Here is a 27,757-nt window from a genome sequence, read left to right as displayed (position 1 = left end):
TTCGTATATTTTGCTTGGGTGTGACCCGAAGGGTTCCGTCAAGATTAAGCTGTAATATTAATTATATTAATATTACTAATCGGAAGCGGCCTCCACCCAGGCATTTCGATCACTTGACCTTACTGAATATATTAGCTTTCTAATAATTCTGAACCCGCTATCAGAATAATATACTTGTTCGAAGGACACCATTCCTTTAAATCTCCCACTTGTCCTTCCGGACAAGTGTGTATTTAGTGTATAGCCCCTTTCCTATGTCTCTTCATGAACTACATAGTAAGATTACTCATCATCTTTGTTACGTCCAGAAGTGTTTCTCGAAATCCGAGTTTGACTGTCAATAAGCAAATGATTTCTTAAATTCATCTGAGCACGACCATGCATTTTCACAGTCTCGCTCTTCGAGAGGCCTTGTAAACAACAAGACATGTTCCCTATTTTTAGTAGGGGGACATTTCCAGTCTTGTAATGTAGCTTCTCTTACTAAGAGGACTTAACCGCCCGATATCTGTCGTTATAATCCCCAGTTACGGCAGACGTTTGGCGGATACCAAAGCGGACTAGTACTCAAACAAGAGACCTCCCACTACTCATGGTCAAGGAAAAGAGTTCTGATAGTAATAATGAGAAAAATACTTATGACGATTTTAAATCTCTTAAAGTATTCTCATAGGTCGATCCAGTATGGTTCTATACCAATACCTGTGCAAATGATTTATATCCTCATAGCACAAGAAACGGTGCTATAAATCATACTACACACTAATCTCTAATGGTCATTAATCGTCCACAAAAAATATGACCTTGATTAGGGATAATTTTCGATTAAAATATTCAATATTCACTTAATAGGTGTTTCTTTATCCAAGCCATTGACTTGATACCCTATTTTGAATATTTATTAAAATCGAATGGACTCATTATTTAATTCTAAACCACAATTAAATAGAGACGGAGTGAATTAAATTGCATGAAAAATTTTAATTACTCCAAAAACTGAATGGTTCATCATAGTGCTTTACATTAACATTGTCCAAAATTTAATTAAAACACTGTAATATGGAAATCAAAGCCAGTTCGCGACATGCTTGATTCTCATTGCCTCAATGTGTTTGTTGTGCTTCCCTTGAGAAAAGGGTTTAGTAAGTGGGTCGGCTACATTGTCATCCGTTCCCACTTTGCAAATTCAGATTTCACCCTTTGTCTTCCATTCTCAAATCATGTGAAATCGCCTCTTGACATGTTTGACCTTCTGATGTTCTTGTGGCTCTCTAGCCTGAGCAATAGCTCCATTGTTGTCACAATGGAGGTCTATTGGACCCTTGATGGAGGGTACAACACCAAGTTCATCAATAAACTTGCGAATCCAAACTGCCTCCTTGGCTGCCTTAGACGCTGCCAAGTACTCGGCTTCAGTTGTAGAATCAGCGGTTGTGCTTTGCTTTGCACTCTTCCAACTAAACGCTCCTCCATTGAGACAGAATATGTATCCGAATTGTGACTTGGAGTCGTCTCTGTCTGTCTAGAAGCTTGCGTCGGTATATCCCTCAACAACCAATTCATCTTTACCGCCATAGACCAAGAATTTATCCTTGTTCCTTTTCAGGTACTTTAGAATATTCTTGGCCGCAGTCCAATGCGCCTCTCTTGGGTCTGATTGGTATCGGCTCGTAGCACTCAAGGCATACAATATATCCGGCCTAGTACGTACCATGGCATACATGATCGATCCAATAAGCGAAGCATATGGAATACGACTCATCCTTTCTCGCTCATCAGGTGTCTTTGGACACTGCTTCTTGCTTAAGGTTATGCCATGTGACATGGGTAGGTTCCCTCTCTTGGCTCCTTCCATTTGGAATCGAGCTAGTACCTTATCGATGTAAGTACTTTGACTCATTCCTATCATCCTCTTTGATCTATCCCTATAGATCTTGATGCCTAATATGTACTAAGCCTCTCCCAAGTCTTTCATTGAAAAATATTTCCCGAGCCAAGCCTTTACAGACTCTAACAACGGAATGCTATTTCCAATGAGCAAAATGTCATCGACATATAAGACTAGGAAGGCGACGTCACTCCCACTAACCTTCTTGTAAACACAAGACTCATCTGGATTCTTGATAAAACCAAACTTACTGATGGCTTCATCAAATCGCAGATTCCAACTTCTGCTTGCTTGCTTTAATCCATAAATGGACTTCTTAAGCTTGCATACCTTCTTAGGATTGTTCTGGTTGACAAAACCTTCAAGCTGTGTCATGTACATAGTTTCTTCCAAAATACCATTGAGGAAGGCGGTTTTGACGTCCATCTGCCATATTTCATAATTGTAATATGCAGCAATCGCTAGAAGAGTTCGAACGGACTTAAGCATAGCTAGTGGAGAAAAGGTTTCATCATAATCAACGCCGTGAATTTGACTGTAACCTTTTGCTACCAGCCTTGCTTTGTAAATGAATACATTTCCATCTTTGTCGGTTTTCATCTTGAAAATCCATTTACATCCAATAGGTGTGTAACCTATGGGTAAATCAACCAAGTCCCATACTTGATTTTCAAATATGGAGTCCATTTCGGATTTCATGGCCTCTTCCCATTTTGCAGAGTCGGGGCTCGTCATAGCTTGCTTGTAGGTTGCCGGCTCATCTCCATCCACTACTAGGATATCCTGATCTTTGGTTAATACAACACCGAGATATCTGTCAGGTTGAGATCTTGGCCGAGTTGACCTACGTAGGGTAATGGACTGAGCATTTGCATTGTCAATTTGACTTTGCATATTTTGACTCGACCAATGTCAACAGATGCTTCGTGAGCACTTTGATTGTCAACTTGTCCTTGTTCCTCGTCCTCTCGAACTTCGTCGAGTTCGATTTTCCTCCCACTTGTCATTTTGGAGAGACTCCTTCTCCAAAAAGACACCATCACGAGCAACAAACACTTTGTTCTCGGATTTGTTGTAGAAGTAATACCCTTTGGTTTCTTTTGGATAACCCACAAAGTAAACCTTGTCAGATTTCGGATGAAGTTTGTCAGAAATGAGTTTCTTGACATATGCTTCGCATCCCTAAATCTTGAGAAAAGACAACCTTGGAGGTTTATTTGTCCATAATTCATATGGAGTCTTTTCCAGTGCCTTTGACGGAGCACGATTCAGTGTAAGTGCCGCAGTTAAAAGTGCATGACCCCAGAAAGAGATTGGAAGTTCACTAAGACCCATAGTCAATCGGACCATGTCTAACAGGGTTCGATTCCTCCTTTCAGATACTCCATTCCATTGAGGAGTTCCCGGAGGTGTCAACTATGAAAGTATTCCATGTTCTTTCAGACGGTCATCGAATTCTTGGCTCAAATATTCGCCACCTCGATCCGATCGAAGCGCTTTGATTTTCTTGCCGAGTTGGTTTTCAACTTCGCTCTGAAATTCCTTGAATTTATCAAACGATTCAGATTTGTGCGACATTAGATAGACATAACCATATCTATTATAGTCGTCCGTTAAGGTTATGAAATACCGATAACCACTCCTTGCGGGTGTACTCATTGGCCCACATACATCGGTGTGTATTAGTCCCAACAAGTCACCGACCCTTTCTCCCAACTTGAAGAATGGTTGCTTTATCATCTTGCCTAATAAACATCCTTCGCAATTCTCAAAGGATTCTAAATCAAATAAGTCAAGAATACCTTCTTGAAGAAGCTTCTTGATGCGTTTGATGTTAATGTGGCCAAGACGACAGTGCCACAAGTAAGTTTGACTAGATGGTGTAGTCTTAGATTTCTTTGCATTGGTATCAAACATTTTGTCTAAAAACACGTGAAAGTGTCATTCCATAAATATATTCAAGACATCAAAACAAAAGTCTTGGTTGATGAAAACGACGTCCAACGTCGGAATTACATCAAAAGTATGGTGCATAAAACTAAATAAGTTCTACTTCTTTATACAAAACATGAGATTACAAGTTTTCTTGGATAGATCACCTTCATCCTACTTGTGCACTCATTTCCACATGAAAAAGCACCACTCACTTGGTTCCTGAAAAAGGAGTGTATTGTGAGTCAATTTTCCGGTATCTAATACCTTTTAAAATTGCTTATATTCAAGTGTTTAAGATGATACCTGAGGTTGAGGTTACTTTTCCTTTCGCCTCATCATCCAGAAACTTGATGCATCCTCTTTTGTAGTGTCCGGGGTTACCACAATAGAAGCAGCGCATCTTCCTCTTGTCTTTGAACTCCTTCTTCCTTGGTCTAAGGGCAAAGTTATCCTTCTTTCAAGAATAGGTCTTTTGGAGATCTTGGATGACTTCCCTTAAGGACAATGTATCCCTATTGGCGGTGAGACGCATTTTAAGCCCCACATATCCCGAGTGAAGAGAGCTAAGAAGCATGTGAGCCGCTTGCTCGTCTTCCACTGGTTTGCCAATTTGCTCTAGATGGTAATAGCCTTGTCATGTTAATTACATGAGCTTGAAGTGGCATTCCGGGCCTAAGTCTCGCATTGTAGACTTTTCCCCACACCTCTTGTCTTTCTTCCGAGAGACAACCATCTTGCGGTGGCTTAATCCTCATTTTGGAGAGTGACCTAGTCACATCCTCCACGTGACCATCATAATTGCCCCTAGCACTTTTGGTGACCCTCAAATTGACTACATCCTCAAGAGCTTTGAGCATCATGTCCGGAAAATAGCCGGAGAAAATCTCCTTCCATTGATCCGGGATGGAGTTTGCCATGAGTTTCGAAACTCTCTTGCAATCCATGCTCCATTCTTCATGAGCTTCATCACTCATGATCCCTTTCGAGTAGAAAATGGGGATCGGAGTGTCCAAGATATGCTCTAGGTAGCAATTTCTGAGTGTCATTCGGAGTTCATCTTCCCATTCCTTAAAGTTCACCAAATTGAGCAAAAATGGTAACTTTTCGGGAAGTTTCGGGTACATAAGGTCGTTGTCATTAGTTGAAGACATGATTCTACAATTGAAAGAATTTTAATGAAAAACCATTCAAAATTACTTAAATAAGATTGAATTTTATTCATGCAAATTTTCAATACTTATTTAGCGTCTTATTTACACGTAAAATTGTCCCTATTTTGTGAAAAAGGCGATTCCAAGATCCGAAGAAACAAAGAGTGGTTAAGCATGCTTTGGCTTGTCTTAACACTCAATCTTCTAGGGTAAGCATTGCCTTGCTAATGGCTCTAAGCCACTCTTGGTTAGACAATCGTTGCATCTAATGCATCTTTGACGATGTATCTCTTTTGCCACGGTATGTGAGGACTCCTCACTCATACCGATGAGTTAAACCAAAACCAACGTGCACACCCGGTGTGCTTATGAGCCTTGGAGAAGTGATGACACCTCGCTTTGGCGTAGCCTACCATCACCCTCGTTCGGTTGGTAAGTGTTGTTTTGGAAAGGCAAGTTTGACTCAATTTTATTAGGGACCTAGGATTTCTATGTTGGTTGATTTAAGTGAACTTAACTAATCATCGCAACATAAAGAAAACCTAAACATGCATCTAACGAATAATTCACATGTATATAAGCATAAAATATAAAGCGAAATTATAGATGCATATTGGCAACTAGCATGACCCCTTGAATTCTTCAAATCTTCAAAAGGTCTTCATTTGCAATTCAAGGCTTGTCTTCCAAGATACGCCGTCTTCAAGACTTAACCAAACTATGCAAATACTAGTGTCTACGACTAGGAATAATCTAAATATTAAGGTACAAAAATACTTAACGGTGCGTAGACCGTATTTAGATTTACAAAAATACATAACGGCACGTAGTCCGTATTTTATATCCTAATCGGGTCCCACTAGTTGCCATTTCATAAAACCCGTGAGAGAGAATATATATTCCATTCATCCATTCACTATTTGTGAATGGCCCATGCAATTTACAATATCAAACAAGTAAAATGCATTTAAACAACGCGCGCACTAGTAACTAATCTAGGTGGTTAATCCGATTAATACGCCTAATTAAAACTAGTCAAAGATGTTTAACCGATAATGTAATTGACGTCATTAATAATTGAAGCTCCCACTAAATTCCGCATTTCCCTTAATTAATCCAATAAATTAAGTCGGTAGCACCTAAACTTGTCAAAATAAAAGTTTGCCAATGTCGCTCAAAACCGAGGCCTTGCCTCCCAAAATTTTAATTAAAATAAAAAAAATTAATTAAAATAAATAAAACGGAAAAATAAGCAATATTAAGCCAACCGCATTTCAAGTGGCTTTCGCTTTAAGCGTTTTGCCAAGGAAACTCGAATAATCGCGGCTCATGCAAACCAAGCATACTACAGCTATTCACCTCACCGCACCAAGCATATGCACACACAAAAAACTCCGCACACATGGCCCGCGGCAAGCAGCCATGGGCTGCTGCCACTGCCGCACGCACGCGCACGCACAGCCATGGCTGCTGGTGCGTGACTGTTGCGGCCGTGTACTGCTGGTGCGCGGGGCAGCCACCTTGGCAGCCACATGCGGGCTGCTATGCAGCCCGGCTAGCCAGGGGTGGTTCTTTGCCTCGTTTTGCGTGCCATGGCCTCGGGATTTGATCCCATTTTGCGAGACATAATTAATTAATTCTAAATTAATTTTAGAACTGACTTAATGAGAAAAAAATAAAAATTTTAAATAAGTCTAACTTAATAAAATTTTAAAGTGCAAATAACCAAAATAATTCCAAGAACCATTCTTAATTAAATTGGTTTAGCTTGGTGCAATAACAAAGTTGAGGCAATTTCTCACTTTAAATTTAATCAATTTAAATTAAACTTGAGAATTTGACAAAGTAAGGGGAAGTTGGAAAAATACGAACTTTAATGTTCAAATGAAAATTCCAACATCTAAATTTTGTGAATCCTTGAAAATTATATCTTCCAACATGAAGATAACCAAATTTCTATCACAAAAGTTGAAACTTTATGTTTCCAATCAACTCAAAATGATTAAAACAACAAAGTTTAACACAAAATAACATGGAATTTAGTGGTTTTTAAAGTTTTAATCACTTATCACAAATAAAGATTGAATCTTTAACACTTAGGAAGCCTTAAAACAAAAATTTTCACACTAAAAAGCAATTAGTTTGCAATTATGTGAAAATAAATCAACCTTTAAGCATCAAATACTACCAAGTGTGCTTTAAGGGGACTTAAAAATGCAGAAAATAATGCAAATAATCAACCACATAATCAACAAGTTATGCCATTAATTTCAAGGTTAGAAAAGACTTAAAATTTTTCGTCAAAAACGAAAAATCCCTCGAAAAAGGCATTCCTAGTCAGAATTTGGCTAAAATCACAGGCCCAAAGGGAAAGGGGTAAAAACCTTTCCAGAACACCTATTCCACCCAAAATTCACTATTTTGGGGCGAAAATCTGGGTTCTGGGCCAAATTCGACATTAAAAAACGGGATTAAAATAAATAAAACCAAGCTACTAATCTAATTAGCAACTTAAATCAGAAAAATAAGCCAAAATAAACCTTGAAAAACATGATTATAAAAATAAACGAGCAGGGATTCGATACCGCTGTTGGGGTTTGGTGAGTCCAACTCACCGCGGAACCAACCCCAACCACTCGTAATTAATAAAACCATAAAGCATAAATAAATAAACACAAGAAAAGGAAGAACGAATCATACCCTTGAAGCGAGCTTCGCCCTCTCAAAACGGGCACTTACTTGAAAGCCTTGAGCACCGCAAATGCCGTGCCTCCAACGGTATCCACCCACAAAGGACGAACACGACTTTTTAGGTCCGCTACCTTGGAGTTAGCAAGGTCCGACCAAAACCCAAGTGTTAATGGAGTTTAAGAGTTTTTCCAAAATATGGAATGCTCTTTCTAACTCCCACTCAAGCACTTTACTCCAAATCCCAAGGTTGGTATTTATAGAGGAAAGTATGAGTGGAAATTTCTATCCCATCAAGGTGGGATCATGAAATTCCACAAATTAATTTAATGCTAAATTAAATTAAAATTGCAAACTAATAATAAATCTACAAGTGGCATTACCATGTGAAATGGGTTAGTGAGGACCACATGGAGAGTAGGGGACCATACTTGCTCCCCACTCAATACTCTCCTTGTGCCACATGTCCTTACCCACTTGCTCCCATATTCCTCAAGTTTCCCCATAGTGACCAGCTCTATGGCCCAGCCACGAGCCCAGCCCGAGCCCAGCCCCGCACCAAGATGCGGGCTGCTGCTGTGCGCGCAAGCCACGCACTTGGTCCGGGCTTGCTGCTGTGCGTGGTTGCTAGTGCGTGCGCTGCTAGCACGCCTAGCTTGCGGCAGCTAGCTGTTGCACGCACCATGTGCACGCGGCTGCTAGCTGCTGCTGTGCGTGGCTGCTAGCACGGTGCGCTAGCACGCACCTAGCCAACCATGCTAGGCTCGGCTTGGTGCGCTTGCTAGCCACCTATGCTTGGACATTTTTGCCCCTAGCATTCGGATGCTCGGGGCATTCCGATGCTAGGGGTATTTTGGGAATATGGTCGATTTATTATTATTTTGCGCGTCTCGTCTTTTTATTATTTTTGACTCGACTTCCGACGATTGGTTTTGACGCTCCAAGCTCGAATTACCGACGTCTAAATATTTAACACTCGAGCGACGAATTAATTTTTCCGAATTAATTCGTCAAGTCAGTTCGTATATTTTTCTTGGGTGTGACCCGAAGGGTTCAGTCAAGATTAAGCTGTAATATTAATTATATTAATATTACTGATCGGAAACGACCTCCACCCAGGCATTCCGATCACTTGACCTTACTGAATATATTAGCTTTCTAATAATTCTGTACCCGCTATCAGAATAATACACTTGTTCGAATGACACCATTCCTTTCACGAGCATCCCTATCATTGGTGCACTCGAGGAAATGCTCATGAGAGAAGCATCTCCTTTATCTTCCAAGCACTTGAAACGCCTCATGCCAATGCATTGCATCTAAGGTCCTTGTGCTTGTGAAGCTAGCTTGAATGACATGTTTGGAAACCCGAACTTAGCTCCAACCTTCTTGAATGCGCTCAAGCTTCCTCCTTGATGATCAAACCTCGGGAAACTCCACACACACCTACAAAAAAAGTCAAGGAAACAAAGAAGCGAGAGAAATAGTCGAGAAATGAACAAAATGACAAGAAAACCATTAAAAGCTTGCATTTCTCTAGACTTACACATAAACACGCAAAGCAAGCATTATTATATAAAAACACGGCATAAAAGACCAAAAATGAGAGTAAAACTATAAAGAAAACCTAGCCTAAGAGTGTCATAAATGACACTCATCATGTACCATGTCGAGCATCAGAGAATGTTTTCTTGCTACCATCCGGCTGTACATGCCGGATGGCTTTCCTAGCCACCTTTTTCAGGGAAACAGAGTCTTGAGAGTTCTATTTGGGGTCGAGCCTTCTCCTTTGGAGCAGGGTGAGGAGTCGGCAGACGGTCCCTGACCGACTTCTACTTTCAAGGCTGAGTTGGTTTCTTGGCCGAATGTTCCTTTCTAGGAGTAGTTGACCGCTTGGTGATCAAATCTTTAATTTCACCCTTGAAGCTGCTCATGAATTTCATGAGCTCATCTCGGGTGACTGGGGCTAATCTTGCCGCCTTAGATGGATCAATCGGCTGCCCTGAGGGCTTACTTGACTGTCCAGGGGGCCTGCTTGGACCTGCCTGGTTAGCATTGCGCTCCCGCATGTCTTTATGACAGATGCATTAGACATGAGGGACCCATCATGGGCCACATAGGTTTCGTTGTCTCCATCGTCACCAGAATCATGGTCCGACTGGACCAACACTTCTTTCGGAGGCCGATTGGTCTCTGGAGGCGGCTGAAAGGAATGGTGTCCTTCGAACAAGTGTATTATTCCGATAGGAAATTCGGAATTATTAGAAAGATAATTTTTCAGTGAGGTCAAGTGATCGGAATGTCTGGGTGGAGGCCGCTTCCGATCAGTAATATTAATGCATAATTAATATTACAGCTTAATCTTGACTAATGTAATGGTTATGTACGAAATTTAAATAATTACAATATATGAAATTTGTCTTTTATTCTTCAAATCTTTAATAAATATCTTTTATTCGTACAAAAATTAACCAATATCCATATCTATATATTTGTGTTGTATGTTTTATCAGTTGTTGCTTGGTTGTATGCATATTATGTAATTGTTTATGACACAATGCTTTGCTTAGGAAAATGTATATAATGGTGGGTCAAATATAAGGTTATAATTGTGTCTAAAGATTTGGTGAATACGACGAGTAAACAAATATTCGCGATTGTATAGCTGCTGAAGCAATGGTATGATAAGAAACCTTTATTTTTATCTACGGGAGGTAGGAAATGATTTAATCTACTTGCATGTCTTATCTTATATAGTTATGTGCAGTATAATTCATTTATTTTTCAATTAAAAATATGACATTATAAAAAAATAAAAGGGAATAAAATAAAATACTATGTAAATACAAATAACATAAGGATTTTTTTGTCAAAAAAACTACATAATAAAACCAAAATTTTGTGAGAAACTACCCTAATAAAAAAAATGTTGTAATAAACTACCTAATAAAGATAAAATGTTGTAAAAAAAAATCTACCTAAGAAATGGTAAAATATTGTTAAATACTACCTATATCTAATATTCACCGTTGACCAACCTCAAAATGCTCTCGAAACCACCGCTTTCATTCACAAAACTAACACAACTTGCTTGAAATCGCATTTACCACACCTAAACCACCTTTCAACCCCAAAAACACCACCTCTAACCCCAAGAACCACAATACCGAAGCATTATTCTACCCTCTCCAACTCGGAATATCCTCTAACCACCCCGATTTTACCTTTACATCTTGAAAACCAACCCTCACAGTGGTTTTGGGGGTGTTTAATGTGGATCAACGTTGTAAAATTAAGTCAACAGTGGAAATTCGGTCTAAGGTAGTATCTTACAACATTTTACCCTTTTTAAGGAAGTTTCTTACAACATTCAGTCTAAGAAAGTATCTTACATAGCCCTTAGGGCTACATATAAGCATTAAATATACACTAAAAATCGTATAAAATTAGGAAATCATAAAAATATAAACACTAATTATACGGATTTACGTGTGTTTTTGTCATGAATTCCTAATTTTATACAATTTTCAAGAGTATATTTAATGCTTATATATAGCCCTTAGGGCTACATATAATATTACCCTTTTTTTTATTAGGTAGTTTTTCACAAATTGAATTGAAACAAATGTAAATGAGCTGAAGGGGGTAGAGGCGGTACCTTACGTTTGTCTCTGAAAGGGGGGCAAACGGTGATGACCGACTAAGATGCTGCTGAAGTTGACCTTGCTTGCTTGGGCACAGGCGGTTGTAAATCGGCTAAGGCAGGCGGAAAATTAGCAAAGCTTGTGTTCACACACACACGGAAGACAGACTCTCTCTCTAAGATTTAGTGATTTTCTTTCTCTAGAATGTTTTGGAAACGTCCAAAATGAGAGGGGTAAATTGTGTATTTATAGAGGGGTAAAAACAGGGGCATCTTGGTAATTTCCCCAGAATGTGAAAGATTAAACTTCTACAGAAAAAAACTTTATTACTATTTCCTATGGCTAAGTGACATGTGTCACAGATGCCACGTGGCGCGCTACGTCACATCTGTGTGGGGCAAATGTTTTGGGTAATTTTATCCATGCCACGTGGGTCAATCATGTCCTGACACGTGTCATACTCTGGTTGGTCCAAATTGGATCAATCTCCATCTATCACGTGTTCTTCTTGGAACTTGGGAGAAAAAGGCGGCCTTCAAGGGCCCAAATCTCGAGAAAGCTGTAATTCGGCGTAGCCAGCAGAATTAGGTCAGAGTGACCTAATCAAGGGCACATTTTCCAATGACCCTATAAATAGGGAGATTCCCCCATTTTTGGGGCATCTACAATTTATTACAACATATCCTACATTATCTTACATTAGAGAAACACCTGATCTCAGAACTCGAGAAGATCCCACCTAGATTTCCGCACCTTTTTCCTACTTTCGTTCAAGTACTAACTTGGCTGTCGGAGGTGGAGCTCCCGCCACCTGGAGTCTCCTTTATTTAGCAGGTACCGGCCGCGCGCAACCAGTTTTCGAACCGTAACACTCCCGAGGGACAAAAACACCCAAAACAAAGCAGTACCCTCCCAGAAATTGACTGCTTTCAAGGCCCAATTACCGAGATAGTCGCAAAACGGCGCATCCCAAATCCCTAAGTCATCAAACCCTAGGGGGCACACTTTCCTAGGATCCTATAAATAGGGAGATTCCCCATTCATTGGGACATGTTTAAATCATTACATCATTTATTGCTCTCGAAAACAGAGAACACATGATCTCGAAATCCGAGAAGATACTTACTTTCCGCACGTTTTACTCCGAATCCGTAGTAACATAATCTTCGGAGGTAGACCACCGAACATCCGGAGCTTCGTTCTTTAGCAGGTACAGGTAACTCCATTGGATCCAGTTTTCGAGTTGTAACTCTCCGGGACACAAAAACACCCGAAACACATTTGAATAATAATAAAAAAAGGTATTACAAAAAATGTATTCCCAAGGAACTGTGCAGTACCGTTGAAGCGCAGTTCATGTTCTCCGTTGAAGCGCATTCCTGTGGTAAGTTGTTTGTTGTTCATCATATCAATTTCACAATCTAACGTTTATATCTGATCTAATCTAATTTAATTATCAGTGCTTTATGTTTAGGGTTCGTAAATCTCAACTATTGGTTCTAAATTCTTAGATTGTGAAACATCATAACCAAAATTATGAGCCTAATCTGATTATTGAATCAAATATCCCTAAAACTATGTATTTTTCGAGATAATTGAATATGAAATTAGATCTCTTTTCCCTCCTGCCCTGCTTCAGGGACGGGCCTGTGAATTATTGATTGGTAATTGTTTGATTTTGATTTTATTGGATCTGTTTTTGGCATGTTATATGAACTAATAATTTGCGATTCTGAAGCAGTTGATATGGAAAATGGAGATCAGGATGTTGATGTTGGAACTTGGTTTTCCAATTTGCTACATGATCAATGGGTGACAGTTCCTGTTGCCGGTCGTCGACCGCCGGGTCGCTATAAGGTTGTGATCATTGACTGTTTTTGTTTGTTTAAATTCTTCTGCATTTTAAGCAATTTCATTAAAGGTAGAAAGATATTTGACTTTGGGTGAATTAAGTTGAGATTGCTTTCTTTTGGCTTCAATGGTATTGTTTTTTATTTTTTAAAGAATTCTGGTTCAGTATAATCAGTCAAGGTTATTGGATTTGGAACTTTACTTGTAATGGAAAAGATGGGGTTTGTGTCAATGCCATTAACTTAAGTCGTAGTCTGTATGAAATACTTGCTTGTAGCATATATGTCTTTCCATGTGTTATTTTGTGAAAACTTGTACTCCTTTTTCTAATTAATTGTAACGCCAGACTAAGCACATAGTTTACCAAAAACTATACTAACTAAATAATCAAAGGTACTACTCTGTACTTGTTATAGTGTTATGTTATTGGTGGATGTAGTACTATATATCTTCCTCCTACCTTTCTTGTTTTATATAACAATATTTTGATATTTTGTTGTCGTGATTATTCATATGAACCAAGGTATAACATTTTAATTTGTCTTTTTTAGCATGCTGCAGCAGTTGCCGGGCAAAGGCTTTTCATTTCTGGTGGTAGTCGTAACGGTCGCCACTTGTCAGATATTCAGGTTATCATCATTTCATATTTAATTATTATTAACGTTAGTAACCAAGACATTATTTTTGCTGATTGTAGTTGAAAGACATTTCTAATGTACATTTGCATTTTTAGGTTTTAGATTTTACAAATACTACATGGTTGTCGCTGAAGCTTCCTGCTGCCCCAGCTGCAGCTAAATCTGAAAATGATAGCTTGGTACAAGTCTTCCCAGCCACCTCAGGTCACCATATGGTAAATTGACTAACCATAATTATCCCAACCAAGTAAAACACATTTTTTCTTATGCATTTTATTTGTCATGTTTGCAGATTGTTTGGGGACAGAAGTTGCTACTACTTGATGGGCATTCAAAATATTCTAGTTGTGTAACAGGTTCAGCCATTTTCTCATTATTCTCATTTGGTTTATTATTGTTAGTCAAAGGTACTTTATTATTTGACATTCCGTGTGTCAATTTTGCAGTACGATTTTTGGATCTAGAGAAGCAACAATGTGGTGTTATGGAGACTATTGGAGAAATTCCGGTAACTAAAATATGCTGACTGATGTTTGTTCACTTTCCAAAGCACCTCTTTTCTTTTATTGTTCTATTATTTTGTTATGGTACACAAGTTTTGAAGTTCGTACAATTATTTAACCTTGTATTTTTTCTTGCTAAGGTTGCTCGAGAAGGAGAGTCAGTCACACTGGTTGGCTCAAAATTGATAGTGTTTGGTGGTGAAGATATCCACCGGAAACTTCTAAATGATATATATATTCTCGACCTTGACACAATGACTTGGAATAAAGTTGAAGCTACGTGAGTATTTCTTTTCCCCTTTTCTGCAAGCTCTTTGTGTGATTGCATATGAGCTGTGCATCACTTTCTTGTTATTTTGATAGGCAGAATCCGCCTTCTCCAAGATATGATCATGCAGCTGCTGTACATGCTGAACGTTACCTCCTGGTATTTGGCGGATGTTCTCATTCAACTTGCTTCAATGATTTATACGTGCTAGACTTGGAAACAGTAAGTATTGTCCTTTGAGATTATTTTTTATTTTTTTTAAAACGAATACGATATAATTTGCTAGTATTTTAATTCTAAGGCATGAGCTATTTAGGATCATATGGCTGCACAAAGACCAAATATAATCACCAAATGCACCATTGAAGCTTTTATCTAATAGGTAACGATGGAAGGACTAGATTTCTAGAATCTAGATGTCTTTCAAACCATTTTGGAACTTGATTGAACTTGATGCTAAACATACACTCTTTTACAATGGAAAGATTTAACTTTGTATAGTGTGTTCTGCATTTGTTACAGAATCTTTGGTAGTGTTTTTGGTTTATTCCTATTCATGCATATGCTATCTTTAGAGCAATTTACATGTTTGTGTTTGAATAGTTGTTCCCGAGAAGATAAATTTTTCTCTTAACCAAATCTATCACATTCCTATGGAGAAGGGTGACTTGGGTTTTGGTAATCTGATGACTAAAATCATTATATTAGTGGGAAAAATGGCTGTCCTCTTGAACTTGGTTTTCTTAGGCACATAGTAGATATGGTATATGTAGTGTACTAAGCTTATTTGAGGTGATAGAAGAGGAAGGAGATCAAAGTAGAAAAAAAACAAAGCAATAAATATGATGGATTATGTTTGCTAACAGCATTATTGCGCTTGCTGTAGATGAACTTCATGTGCTTACAGTACTAAATGTAATGGATGAGAAGCGCTAACAGAAACCAGGCTTTTTATTTTTTTATTTTTATTATTATTATTATTATTTTTTTTTTTTTACTGATGGATGTTTATTTTACAGGGATTTCTCTCTTTTTGACTTTGGTCATATACATAGTGGGTGATTTAGAGTTCATTGTTCATTGGGAGTATTCTTGGGCATGGGAGAAGCCTTATTATTGTTTTCCATTCTATATAGATTGTGAACGGTTCATCCTATGCAACGGAACGCGTGTATGAACAGGATAATTAGGGAAGGATTAAGGTAGTCAGTTGATTAAGCTCAAAGGCTTGTGTAAAACGTTAATGGCTTGAGGCCATCACTCTCCAAGTTTCCAATTACAAATTTCTGAATGACTACTTCTTAAGAGACAACTATATATACTACCACTAGCATACAAAAGTTGGCAAGAGCCTCAATTACTATTTTACTTTACTATTTGTCTTCTTCCAAGTTACCACAGTGAATCCCAAATAAGCCAAACCTCTCTGCCTTTGCTATTGCTTTAGTGAACCGTTGGAGGGGTGTTGTTGATGCCTTGCTGCTGCCTTGGTCTCCTGCTGTAAGAGTGATTGGTGGCCGCGGGTGCATTGCAATACTCCCCCCCCAAAAGCGCCACCTGAAATTGCTCCTGAATGACCTCGGCATCCTCCCACGTAGACTCAAATAATCAACACTCTATATCCCTGCCCTCGGCGTGGCTTTGGCTTGTCTTCCAACACACTTTCGGGCTCCACCACTAACTCCAGGGGTGATGTGCTCCGGTATGGTAGGTGAGTTAGGGGAGTCTCCAATGGCCTTTTTCAATTGCGATACATGGAATACGGGATGAATGCGGCAGTGAGCGGGAAGTGACAATCTGTAGGCTACGGCACCCACCCTTTGGACCACCTCAAAGGGCCCTTAATACCTGGCCGCGAGTTTCTCAAAAGGTTGCCTTGCAATTGTTTTCTGCCAATATGGCTTGAGAAAAACGTGATCCCCCACTTGAAACTCCACATCTCGCCGCTTACTGTCTTCGCTCCTCCTCATGATTTCAGATTGGCCTTGTGTTCATCAAGCCTCTTGCTTGCAAAGTTTCTTCTACGGAACTCACAGTCGTCCTGTGCCCACTCGAATTAACTTGGGTGGCTCCCTGCCATAGAGGGCTTGAAAGGGAGTAACTTGCGTGGCTGAGTGAGGGGTGGTATTCTATGAATATTCCGCCCACGCAAGCCACTTAGCCCAGCCTTAAGGTTGCCCTCCGGTGAAATAGCGTAAATACGTCTCAAGCCTCTTGTTCACCACTTCGGATTGACCATCCGTTTGTGGGTGATACGATGTGCTTTTGATGTGCTTTTCTTAAGCTCGGTACCTTGCAATTGGAAGAGCTCTCTCTAAAAAGCACTCACAAATACTCGGTCCCTGTCGGACACTATGCTGCTGGGAATTCCGTGTAACCTCACAACCTCACGAGCAAAGGTCGCTGCCACACTATATGCCGTGAAAGGATGCTTGAGACCAATGAAGTGCGCGTATTTGGTCGGGCGATCCACCACCACAAGTATGGTGTCAAGTCCTTGGGAACGAGGAAGCCCTTCAATAAAGTCCATACTTATATCCTCCCAAACCCTCACTGGAATTGGAAGCAGTTGCAATAGCCCTCCGGGAGATACTCGGGAATGCTTGTCAAACACATCACAACTTCTCACATACTCGGCCACATCTCTCCTCATTCCCGCCCAAAACCATTCCGATCCCATCCTCAGGTATGTTTTGGTTTCTCCAGTGTGACCACCCTCCGGTGAATCATGGTAGGCTTGGAGTAGCGTTTTCTTCATGCTTGAATGGCGTGGAATTACCACCCTTCCTTTATACAACAGTCTGCTGTTTTCAATGGAGTATCCCGTAGCTCCCTCTCCCCTCTCAACCTCCTCTTTCAATTTCTACAAATTTGCGCCACCCGCAATTTCCTTATCCAATAACTCCCAATTCACCACCTGCGTGGCTACCAGGGCACTGAGTTCGCCCCCAAATTCGCCCTCTCCTCTCCTTGAAAGGGCATCGGCCACCCTATTCGAGACCCCGGGCTTGTATTGGAGATCAAAGTCGAACCCAATTAACTTTCTCACCCATTTCTGATACTCGGACCCTACCTCTCTCTGTTTAGCAATAAATTTGAGGCTTTGTTGATCACTTCGCACGATGAATCTCTTTCCCAACAAATAATGTTTCCACTTCTGCCAAACACACCGCCATTAATTCTTTTTCATATATCGATTTTGCTCGGCCTACGGGACCCAAAACCTTGCTGAAAAAGGCTACCGACCGTCCTTGCATTAGCACGGCCCCAAGTCCGAATCTCGATCTATCCGTCGCTAACACAAAAATTTTCTGGAAATTCGGCATGCTAAGAACAGGAGCAGTAGTCATGGCTTCTTTTAATTTCCGAAATGCCTTTTGTGCCATTGGAGACCACCCGCAGTTATCTCGTTTAAGCTGCTCTGTTAGTGGTTGGGCTATATGGGCATAATTACTAATAAATTTTCTATAGTAACCGGTTAAGCCCAAAAACCCCCTTAATTCTTTCAAGGATTTTGGAGTGGGCCACTCCACCATTGACTTAATCTTACCTTGGTCCACTGCCACTCCCTCATGAGAAATGATGTGGCCCAAATAAGCCACTCTTTCTTTGCCAAACTCACACTTCTTTTGATTGGCAAACAAGGTGTGTTCTTGAAGAGTTGCTAGCACGACTTTCAAATGTGTCACATGCTCCACTTGGCTAACACTATAAACAAGTATATCATCGAAAAACACAAGATCAAATTTGCGTAAAAAAGGGCGAAATACCTCATTCATAAAAAGTAGCCGATGCGTTGGTAAATCCGAATGGCATGACGAGAAACTCGTAGTGCCCTTCGTGAGTCCGGAACGCGGTTTTATGCGTGTCCTCCGGTCGAACTAAGATTTGATGGTACCCCGCCTTGATGTCCAACTTAGAGAACACCTGAGCCCCGTGCAACTCATCCAAGAGCTCATCGATTACCGGTATCGGATATTTTTCGGCACCGTCTCTTTGTTGAGAGCACGGTAATCTACGCAAAACCTCCACGAACCGTCTTTCTTCTTCACTAATAACACCGGGCTAGAGAAGGGGCTTGTTGACGGTTTAATTATACAGGCCTTTAACATTTCCTTGATGAGTTTCTCAATTTTATCCTTTTGAAATTGTGGATAGCGATAGGGTCGAACGCTAACCGGATTGCTCCCTTCTTTTAAAACTATGGCGTGCTCGTGACCACGGTTCAGGGGCAGCCCTTTCGGCTCTTCGAACACCACACTATACTCCTCTACCGCCTCTTTTAAGAATTCCGGAATCTGCCCTCCCTTAGGCTACTCTCTACCCCTTTTTAGACTACTTAATTCAACCAGTAGCCCACCATTTCCTTTCATCAAGGTGCGGATCATCGCCTTAAGCGTGACCCCTGTTCTTGCTAGACTCGGATCACCTATAATCGTCATCGTCTCATTCCCTAATGTAAAGCTCATCCGTTGTTACTTTCAGTTCTTGCTTCTTGTGTGGATTAAGTGAGTCTATCATAGACCAAGTCTTGGAGACCTAAGCCTCCCTAAACTTTGGGCAGATAAAGATGAATTCCCCTAGTATCACAACTGTGTCAACAGGAAGTCTCTGATTAATTTGTCTATCTTGTTCTTAAGAGGAACTCCTATGTTAGAAAGAGAACTAGTAGGATAGTACGCTCAACAAATAAGATTAGCTAGGATATCTGACCATCAAGGGAGATTAAGACTCCTGTCCCCCAACCGAAGTTCTTGATCTGAAATATTATTTGCGCCGAATCAGATTTTAACTGTAGTTTGCCTCCCAACAGCAATCTTGAGTAAGTTATTACCATCATCCAGAGATTGACACCATGCTATTACTTGAATGTGCTAACTATTTGCTAGAATCATGATATAGACTATAGCATGCTAAATTACATTTACAAAGATTGTTCCCCATTCTGAACACCAATTCAAGTTTCTGCTAAATGCTAAGGACATGGTTCTATCAAGATCAGCAGCCTGCAATTGCTAATGGGAGATAAGAACCTTCATCCTCTCTACCTTAAGCCCTTCATTCGCCTTCTCCCAAATGGAATAACAGTTGCAGTTATTTGGTTCTTTTAAAGAGAATGTTACATTCAACCATTGGAATACCCTGTTTGGGCACATAGGTTATGGAGGGAGTATAAGGTGGGCCCATCATGTGGTTAGCGGTGTTGATAGGTGTTTTTTTTTTCATTATTGTTTATTATTTTACTTTTAGGAGAGAGTAGGGGTTGGCGAGGTAATGTGTAAAGGAAGGATCGATTAATATTTTATTGTGTGGCTCAACTGTAAATTGGATAAATTGGGGTGAGTAATTTAGTAACAACCAATAATGCAAAATGGAGAATACTGAAACAGGAGTACTGTTTTTATATATTTATTTATTTATTTTGGTAATGTTCAAAGTAGTGTTAGATAATTGTATAAGGTATTTTCATTGAGAAATAGATAAATCTGAAAAACCTGTGAAGTCTATTCATTAACCCAATATATTTCTTACCTATATTTAGGCTGTTAAATGAATTTTGGTCCTTCCTATTGTGTAGATGGAGTGGTCTCAACCCGAGACTCGAGGTGATTATGTATCTCCCCGAGCTGGACATTCTGGTATTACGGTGCATGGAAACTGGTATATAGTTGGTGGTGGAGACAATAAAAACGGTAAGTACACTACCTGTCTATGGTTTTCGTCTTTACGATTTTCTAGATGTTACCTCCCTTAGTTTTGCAAGGAGTTGGTGGCACTTATTATTGAATTTTATGGTTGTTTTATCAGGAGCCCTCAATACACTAGTCTTAGATATGACCAAGCTTGTTTGGTCAGTGGTAACTACGGTGAAACCAAGAGATCCACTTGCCAGTGAGGTCTGATTTCTTTGCCTATTTGTGTTGATTTTTACAATCCTTGTATTGTTGCAGTTGTTTGTTGAAAACTCTGTATAATAGTGAGTAGTTAGAATTTTAGATACTTCTTGGATTACCTTGCTATAATTATTACCATTGCCTATGAGGGAAGAATTAGGGCTTAGAAGTCTCACTTTTTAGGATAAAAACATAAGATAATTTACTTCCTTGGCATCAAGGTGTATGGCTTAGCAGCAAGGTTCAATGAGTGGTGGAGGCTCCTAAGTTAGGGGTGGCAAATAGGTCGGGTACAGGTCAATCTGTTATATAAACGGGGTAGAACCCCCAACCTGAACCCGACCTGTTTACATAAACACGCAGAAATTCGAACCTAAACCCGACCTGTTAAGGCTTTTTTACACAATTTATTAAATTATTTATGTGTATAAAAAACAAACTAAATTCATGTTTAACTTATCCAAATCAACGCTCACAATAGTTGAAAATACATCCTGTAAACATTATATTACAGAGTATTACAAATTATATATGAAATACATTTTTGCAACAGAATTTACATCTAAAGCTTCTCCATTTTGCCAAAAAACTTTTTCTAGCAGTCTTTATCATTAATTCTTCTTCCTTCTACCATAATTGATTTCAGGATTCTTATTTTTTTTTTTGCAAGTGAAAACAAATTCAAATGCGTAAGAAATTAACAAAGCAGAAACAAACCTCATTAAAATTAAATTGCAGAATATAAACTTAGAATGCAAAAATTAAACCTGTAGAAAAGTCAAAATAAATGCATGCATAAATGTGAAGAAATAACATATCATCATCATGAGATTAAAATTCAAAAGGCCAAAAGAGAGAGAAAACCAGAAAACACATCAAATAGAATACTTAAACAAAATTAGGCTAATAATTCAATCTGATAATTAACGATTGTTAATTGATTAAAATGCAGAGAGAAAACATAAACTCATAACAAGCTAATACATAATGCATGCATTGAATTCAAGATATAATAGAGCATTATAAAACATAATCAAATTAAAACACAACAAAATTAAGTAAAGATAGTGAAATTTACAAGTAAACTACCTTAAGATGAAGATTAAAGAGTTTAAACCAGCAATTTTAATGGAAAAATATTGAAAACAAGAAAGAGAAGAGAGAGGAGAGAAAAAGAAAATGAGAGGTAAAAATAGAGAATGGGAATGAGAGGTTGAAGGCGTGATATGTGAGGTAGGTGAGTAGAGGGGTTTTAGCCTTTAGACTTTAGATAGTTTGGGCTTGGCCCATATTTAAAAATAAATAAGGGTTTAAATTAATTAAGTTATGCGGGTTGGGTTTTGGGACTCAAAACCAACCCAATTAATTAAATGGGTTTAGGAGGGTTGGTTTCGAGTTCGAATTTCCAACCTGGACCTGTTTAACTTCAGTTCGGGTTCAGGTTGACCCAATTACATAAATGGGTTGGAAATCTCACTCAAAACTCATTTATTTTGGGTTGGGTTCAGGTCGGGTTGTTGGCTTTTTGCCAACCTATCCTGAGTGCACCAAAGTCCAGTCCTTGTATGGCTAGGGTGATTGCCTATGAGCCAGAGTGTCTTGCAATTGATGGTTCAGTTGGGGTTTTGTTATATAAGTAAATGACACCTCATACACTTGTACATCTCTTAGTTATTTAAGGGTAAAATTCTGTTGGGATACATAAATAAATAGAATTATGGACATAATTTGAAGAATACCATAACAACAAATCACATACATATACATTATGGGTAAAATGCCCGCTTGGTCTCTAAATCATAGGCATTTTGACAAGTGTGGTGAATGTCAGTCGGTTCCTATCATTAGGGTTTTTTGTTTTTTTTTTTTTTTTTTTTTTTTTTGCCTTATATATTACATTGTTTTTCGTCTTTTCTTGGTTTAACATCTAGAATTCAATATTTTGATAAATATCAATTAAATTGGCTGCATTAATTGATATGAGAAAATCCATACAATTTTGAATGATTGAAGGAAAAACAATTTATTTATTTATTTTTTTTGTTTTTGTTTTCCCCATATCCATTTTAAGTGTTCTCTATTTCTTAAATCCTCCCATGATAACTTGGTATCCTTATGTGTGTGTGTGTTTTTTTTGGGTAAGTGTTACAATTTGACCGGCATATAGTTGTATATAATTAAATATATTTTAATACTTTAATATAATACTCCCTCCGTCCCTAAATTACATTCATACTTTTTTCTATTATGTGAGGAATAAATTCTAGCAATAGGAATATAATTTAGGGATGGAGGGAGTAAGATTTAAGTGGGGTAGTTGGGTATTAAACAATTTTAAATAAAGATAGTGTGGTGGAGGTAATAGTTTATTGAATTATTGTATAGAAAATTTACCAATTACAATTGTTAAAAGTATCTATGTTGGGAGTTACAACCATCAAAGTTTATTTTCGCAAATTACAACCATAATCCGATTTTCAGCCACTTTTATTGGAATAAATGATTCCAAACTAGTTTTGGCTGGTGGTTATTTTTTAAATCAATAAATGATTAGTGACATTATATTCCAGTGAAAGTAGCCGAAAATAAGATTTTGGTTGTAGTTTACAATGTTTGGTGACTTTTTTGTTGTAATTTGCAAAAATAAATTTTGGTGGTTGTAACCAGTAAAATTGGTACTTTTACGGGTTGTAATTGACAAGTATTCCTTATTGTACATTAAGGGATGAAGTGTAGATATAAAATTTTTTTAAAAGGAAATTCTCAATGGTAATACTTAACTTTATAATTTTCTAAGTGGTGAATTGTAAAAAAACTTATTATCATTGGTAACATTGTATTTTTTGTTACCAAAGATAATAGTTATTTTTAATAAAATTCTTTAACCATGGTTAATTATTTAATTTTATAGTATTAAAATAATTTTAGGAATATATGTTTTTTTTAAAAAATCAACCCCCATCTCCACCCCAGAATTTAACCCCTCCCTTAGCCGGCGGCGGCTAGCTCCCCACTCCGCTTGCCGCCGGCAACCCGATCCCCTCCCCTGTCGAACTCTCCCTCCCATTCCCTCCACCTCGATTCTCCATCCCTCGTCTCAATTCTTGACTTCTACCCAAAACCCCAACCCTAAAAAAATTGCTAGAGATTAGTACAGAATCAGAGCAATATAAGCTGATTAAGAGAAACAGCAGCCAAAATATGATATATTGTATTGCAAGTCAGAGAAACCACAATACAACTCCCTTCTTTCGAGAGGAAAGGATGCTCTCCAAGTAATGATTTCCACAATACTTTTCTAGATACATTCCCCTTCACAATCCCTCCTTAAATACTCAAAAATAACTAACAAGCAGAAATAACAAACTCAACACACAAAACAAGGACTAACAAACTTATTCCCTTGATTACTGATTTACCCCTCTCCGTAACTAACTCCCAGCTCATTATTCCAGCTCAAGATCTCTTATCAGGCCCTTTTTGGGCTTCCTCTTTGCATATGTGAAACGCACCTCAGGTCTGGGCTGGTCTCTTGCAAAAATCTCCAATTTCTCTCTTACAAATCCCAATTTGAAGGATCAAATTGGGGAGATTACTAGCCAGAAGACAATGAAAGCGACGATTTATTAGCTTCCTATGAACTGATTTTGTTTGGGCAGGAGAGATTGTTAGGGAATTTTCGGGATGGAGTTTCGAGGGTTGGGAAGCTTAATTTGGGGAAGGGAGTGGGGAAGGAGAGGTGCGGTTGGGCAAAATTTATTTAGTCAAAATTTATCATTAATGTCATAATTAACATTATATAAAATTTTCAAGTTTATCAATGATAATAAGTTTTGTTACCATTCACCATTGAGAAAATTAAAAACTTTGGTGTTATCAAAGAGAATTTCCCTTTTATAAAAATAAGGTAGTGTTAGGTATGTGTGCTTGTGTTGGGACCATGAAAGGAGATAAATAATATTAAAATGTAGTTTGCCAAAAAAAGAAGTGTAACACTGTAAAAAATAATGAATAAAAAGCATCCTTGTTTAAATAAAAAAATTTAACACTTAAAAGGAAAAAAAAAAAAGGAGGGAGTACAACCTTTGTCATATATTGTCCTTTTAACATGTAGTGGCTGAATGATTAAGATAAGTGTTGAGTATAAAACTAATCTATGACTGCAACTATTTTGATTTGTCTTTGACCAGATAGATGATATTATGCAGAGAGTTATATCAAACTCTTACCAATAGACTTTTTATATAGAGAGATTTTACGAAGTTTATTTACTCATTGTATATATATATATATATATATATATATATAGTTATATTTCTACAACTTTGCGGTGGGTGGTGTAAAATTATTTGTGTAACTTAAGGAGACATCACCTTTGAATTTGAGATATTTTGTACTTTATTCTGTTTAATGAATGAATGAAACTGGATAATAATTGTTACTTTCTTCTGAGCAGGGAATCAGCATCTGCTTAGCTCACATTCATGGGGACCAATATTTAGTTGCTTTTGGTGGATATAATGGAAATTATAACAATGAGGTATGTAGAGACTTTGTAATCCTATTTATTTAACTCAGTGTTTTGAACTTGTCATGAATTAGTTTCAACCTTAATAATTCTGGCCAATAACCCTCAAGAATGGTTCATATAACCCATTACTCTCTAGATTGGAGAGAGTATAACCTCAATCTAGCGAACACATAAATACTTCTTTTAGGTAGAAGATTCATAAAAATCTCACAAAAATGATGTTTTTATTCAAATTGGTTTTAAAGAAATCTAAGAAATATGAGGCTGACATCTAAATTTTGTGAGGAGCATGCATAGTGTGCACCTAGGTTGCACGGAAACGGATACGGGGACAAAAACGGGTACGGATACGGGGACGGAATACGGCAAACTCAAACTTTCAAAAAACGGGTACGGCATGGATATGGAAAAAATTAATTTAGCAAAATATAAATACATAAAAAGTTTCAAAATAAATTAATGTTTTAATCACATAGTAACATGATAATTATATAATATTATTTTAATTATTTTTTTTAACACATAATTATAACCACTTGAAACGAAAAAAAGAAAAGAAAAAAATAAAATAAAACAAAGCACAAATTAAACGACAAACAGGTTTCAAAAAAAAAAAAAACGACAAACCTACTGACTTGTTGAGGGCCCTGACTGAGGCTACTGTCCAGTAATCTGTAAATTGAAAGTAAAAAAATATTATTCAAATAATCACATTAACCATTAAAATGAAAAAACTTTAGTCTGTAGAAATAGAAGTAGAAAGAATCGCAGGTGATCGCCGGTGTCTGAGTGGATTGCAAGTGGTCGCCGGTTTTTGAGTGGATCGCAGGTGGTTGCCGGCAAGGAATCATGGCCTCGTGGGTCGCAGCAGGTGGTCGCCGGCAAGGAATCCAAGAAATCTTGGCATATCAATTTCTAGGGTTTTGAAAAATTAACCGGACATAAGAAAATTTGGGGTTTTTTTTCTAAAAAATGGGTTGGGCTTGTATTGGGGACGTCAAAATGGAAGAAGATCCGTCTCCGAAACGTTTCCGGAGCTCCTCCCAGCCGTCCCAAAATAGCTTCCCGTACCACCTTTCGAGGGTACGCCATGGGGACGTATTTGGGCCGTACCCCGTCCCCGATACGTCCCCAGTACGGGAAACGGCCACCCTTCGGCGTACCCGTGCATCATTGGTGTGCACTATGTACAGCTTATGAACCATGCATATTATTTTTTGAACTTTTATGCATTACTCCTTCCAATGATTTAATTGATGCCCAATACTTTCATTTTCATTTGGATGTCCTATTTCCAGTGTTGTGATTCAGTAAATGAACTTTTGGATGAAGGTTAAATATAAGAAGCCTTAATTGATACTCTTTTAGATTCAAAATTCCTTGTCTAAAAATAAGAGATAAGATGGCTGACAGTCTGCTATTTCTACCTTTTATTATTAGGTACTTGTTATGAGACCTAAACTGAACGACTCTGCACGTCCTAAAATGTACCTGTCCCCTGCCGCAGCTGCAGCAGCAGCATCCGTTGCTGCAGCTTATTCTATTGGTTCAGGGAAGCAGTTGGATTCAACCAAGACAGAGAACACTGAAGTAGAAGGTGCAGGTCAAAAGCAGGATGGTTTTTCTGGTACGACTAGTGTTAAAGATGCAAAAAGACTCTTGGAATTGTCACTTGCTGAAGTTAGAGAAGAAAACTCTAAGCTGAAGGGAAAGATGGATGAAATTAACAGTAACCATGAAGAATTATCCAAGGTATACAGTTTATCAATCCTTATATGGTGCCAAACTGCCAATGCTGCAACTTGTGAATTTTATTTGAAAAGGACATATTCTTTCTTTAGGAACTTGCTTCTGTTCAAGGTCAGTTGATATCAGAGAGATCAAGATGTTTCAAGTTGGAGGTACCTTCTGCAAAGGCTGCAACTATTCTATTTATACTGAACATGCTTTCTAAACGCATAGTTGATCTTATGAATTCATTTTGTTCTGTTAAATGTCTACCAGGCACAGACAGCAGAATTACAAGGCATGTTGGAATCACTCCCTTCTGTAGAGGCTGAAGTGCAATCACTAAGAAAAGAAAAATTCTTCACTGAACAGGTTGAGCACAATACATCAGTACAGAGACAAGGTTCGCGGGGTGTTTGGCAATGGTTTTCTGGTGGTGAAAGCAGTCCTTGAGAGTTCACTAAATATTTCAACTCTAAATGTATTGCAGTTTTGGTAGCTTTCTGTTCTGAAATGGCAGTCGTCGTCGTTTTTTTTTTCCTAGCAGCAACTATGCATTGCTTTAGCTGAAAATTTGGCAATGTTACATAAGTTAATTGATTGTACTTGGCACTGTTTTAGATGAGACATAAGAGTCATTGCCTCGTCCTAGCTCTTATTGTCGCTTCTTTTTTAATGTGAAATGTGGACTGAAAATTGTACAATTATTCTTCAATTTTTTTGTGCAATTAACAATTGTACTTCATTTCTATTATCCATGCACAAGTTCTCTATCATTTTGTTTGCAGCGCCAAAATATCCTTCACAACATTTCTATCTAAGAGGGGAATGATATTATGTTTCTCATGGAAACTCTAGTGTCTGTTAGTATGGCTATACAAAAGTTGTCTTCAGTTGGCTTTGATGGTTTTTGTGGGATGGATGCTTTAGGTCTTAGTGGAAAGGCAGTCTTTTGGTTTGCCCCCGTAGTAGTTAAGCCACTCTCTATCTCTCCTAATGTAATATTTTGTGAAGTGTTGGTTCCTGGTCAAGTAATAA

General features: G+C 38.4%; 1 protein-coding gene across 3 annotated transcripts; it reads left to right on the top strand.

The window, feature by feature from the left end:
* Positions 1–12,533: 12,533 nt before the first annotated feature.
* Positions 12,534–27,494, top strand: LOC110709333 (acyl-CoA-binding domain-containing protein 4-like). 3 transcript variants are annotated; one of them, XM_021887545.1, is made up of 14 exons: positions 12,534–12,690; positions 13,048–13,163; positions 13,709–13,786; positions 13,891–14,010; positions 14,088–14,151; positions 14,242–14,303; positions 14,439–14,578; positions 14,662–14,788; positions 20,145–20,259; positions 20,375–20,463; positions 24,917–25,000; positions 26,432–26,743; positions 26,833–26,892; positions 26,996–27,494. In XM_021887545.1, the coding sequence occupies exons 1-14, from the start codon at positions 12,663–12,665 to the stop codon at positions 27,170–27,172; spliced, it is 1,572 nt and encodes a 523-aa protein (XP_021743237.1). In that variant the 5' UTR covers positions 12,534–12,662; the 3' UTR covers positions 27,173–27,494. The 3 variants fall into 3 exon arrangements, with proteins under 3 accessions (XP_021743237.1, XP_021743236.1, XP_021743238.1); XM_021887544.1 differs by having other exon boundaries at positions 12,587–12,690; positions 13,045–13,163; XM_021887546.1 differs by lacking the exon at positions 12,534–12,690 and adding an exon at positions 12,752–12,970.
* The last annotated feature ends 263 nt before the right edge of the window (positions 27,495–27,757 follow it).

The sequence above is a fragment of the Chenopodium quinoa genome, unplaced genomic scaffold (genome assembly GCF_001683475.1).
Source record: "Chenopodium quinoa cultivar QQ74 unplaced genomic scaffold, ASM168347v1, whole genome shotgun sequence".
Classification (NCBI taxonomy): domain Eukaryota; kingdom Viridiplantae; phylum Streptophyta; class Magnoliopsida; order Caryophyllales; family Amaranthaceae; genus Chenopodium; species Chenopodium quinoa.
The sequence above is the reverse complement of the archived record's forward strand: the minus strand, read 5'-3'. Positions and strand labels throughout refer to the sequence as shown.

Coding starts and splice junctions, on each gene's coding strand:
- LOC110709333 (XM_021887544.1), top strand. CDS start 12,663: ATGTTCTCCGTTGAAGCGCATTCCTGTG. Junction 14,152..14,241: donor ATATTCTAGTTGTGTAACAG/GTTCAGCCATTT, acceptor TCAATTTTGCAG/TACGATTTTTGGATCTAGAG. Junction 20,464..24,916: donor GAGATCCACTTGCCAGTGAG/GTCTGATTTCTT, acceptor TCTTCTGAGCAG/GGAATCAGCATCTGCTTAGC.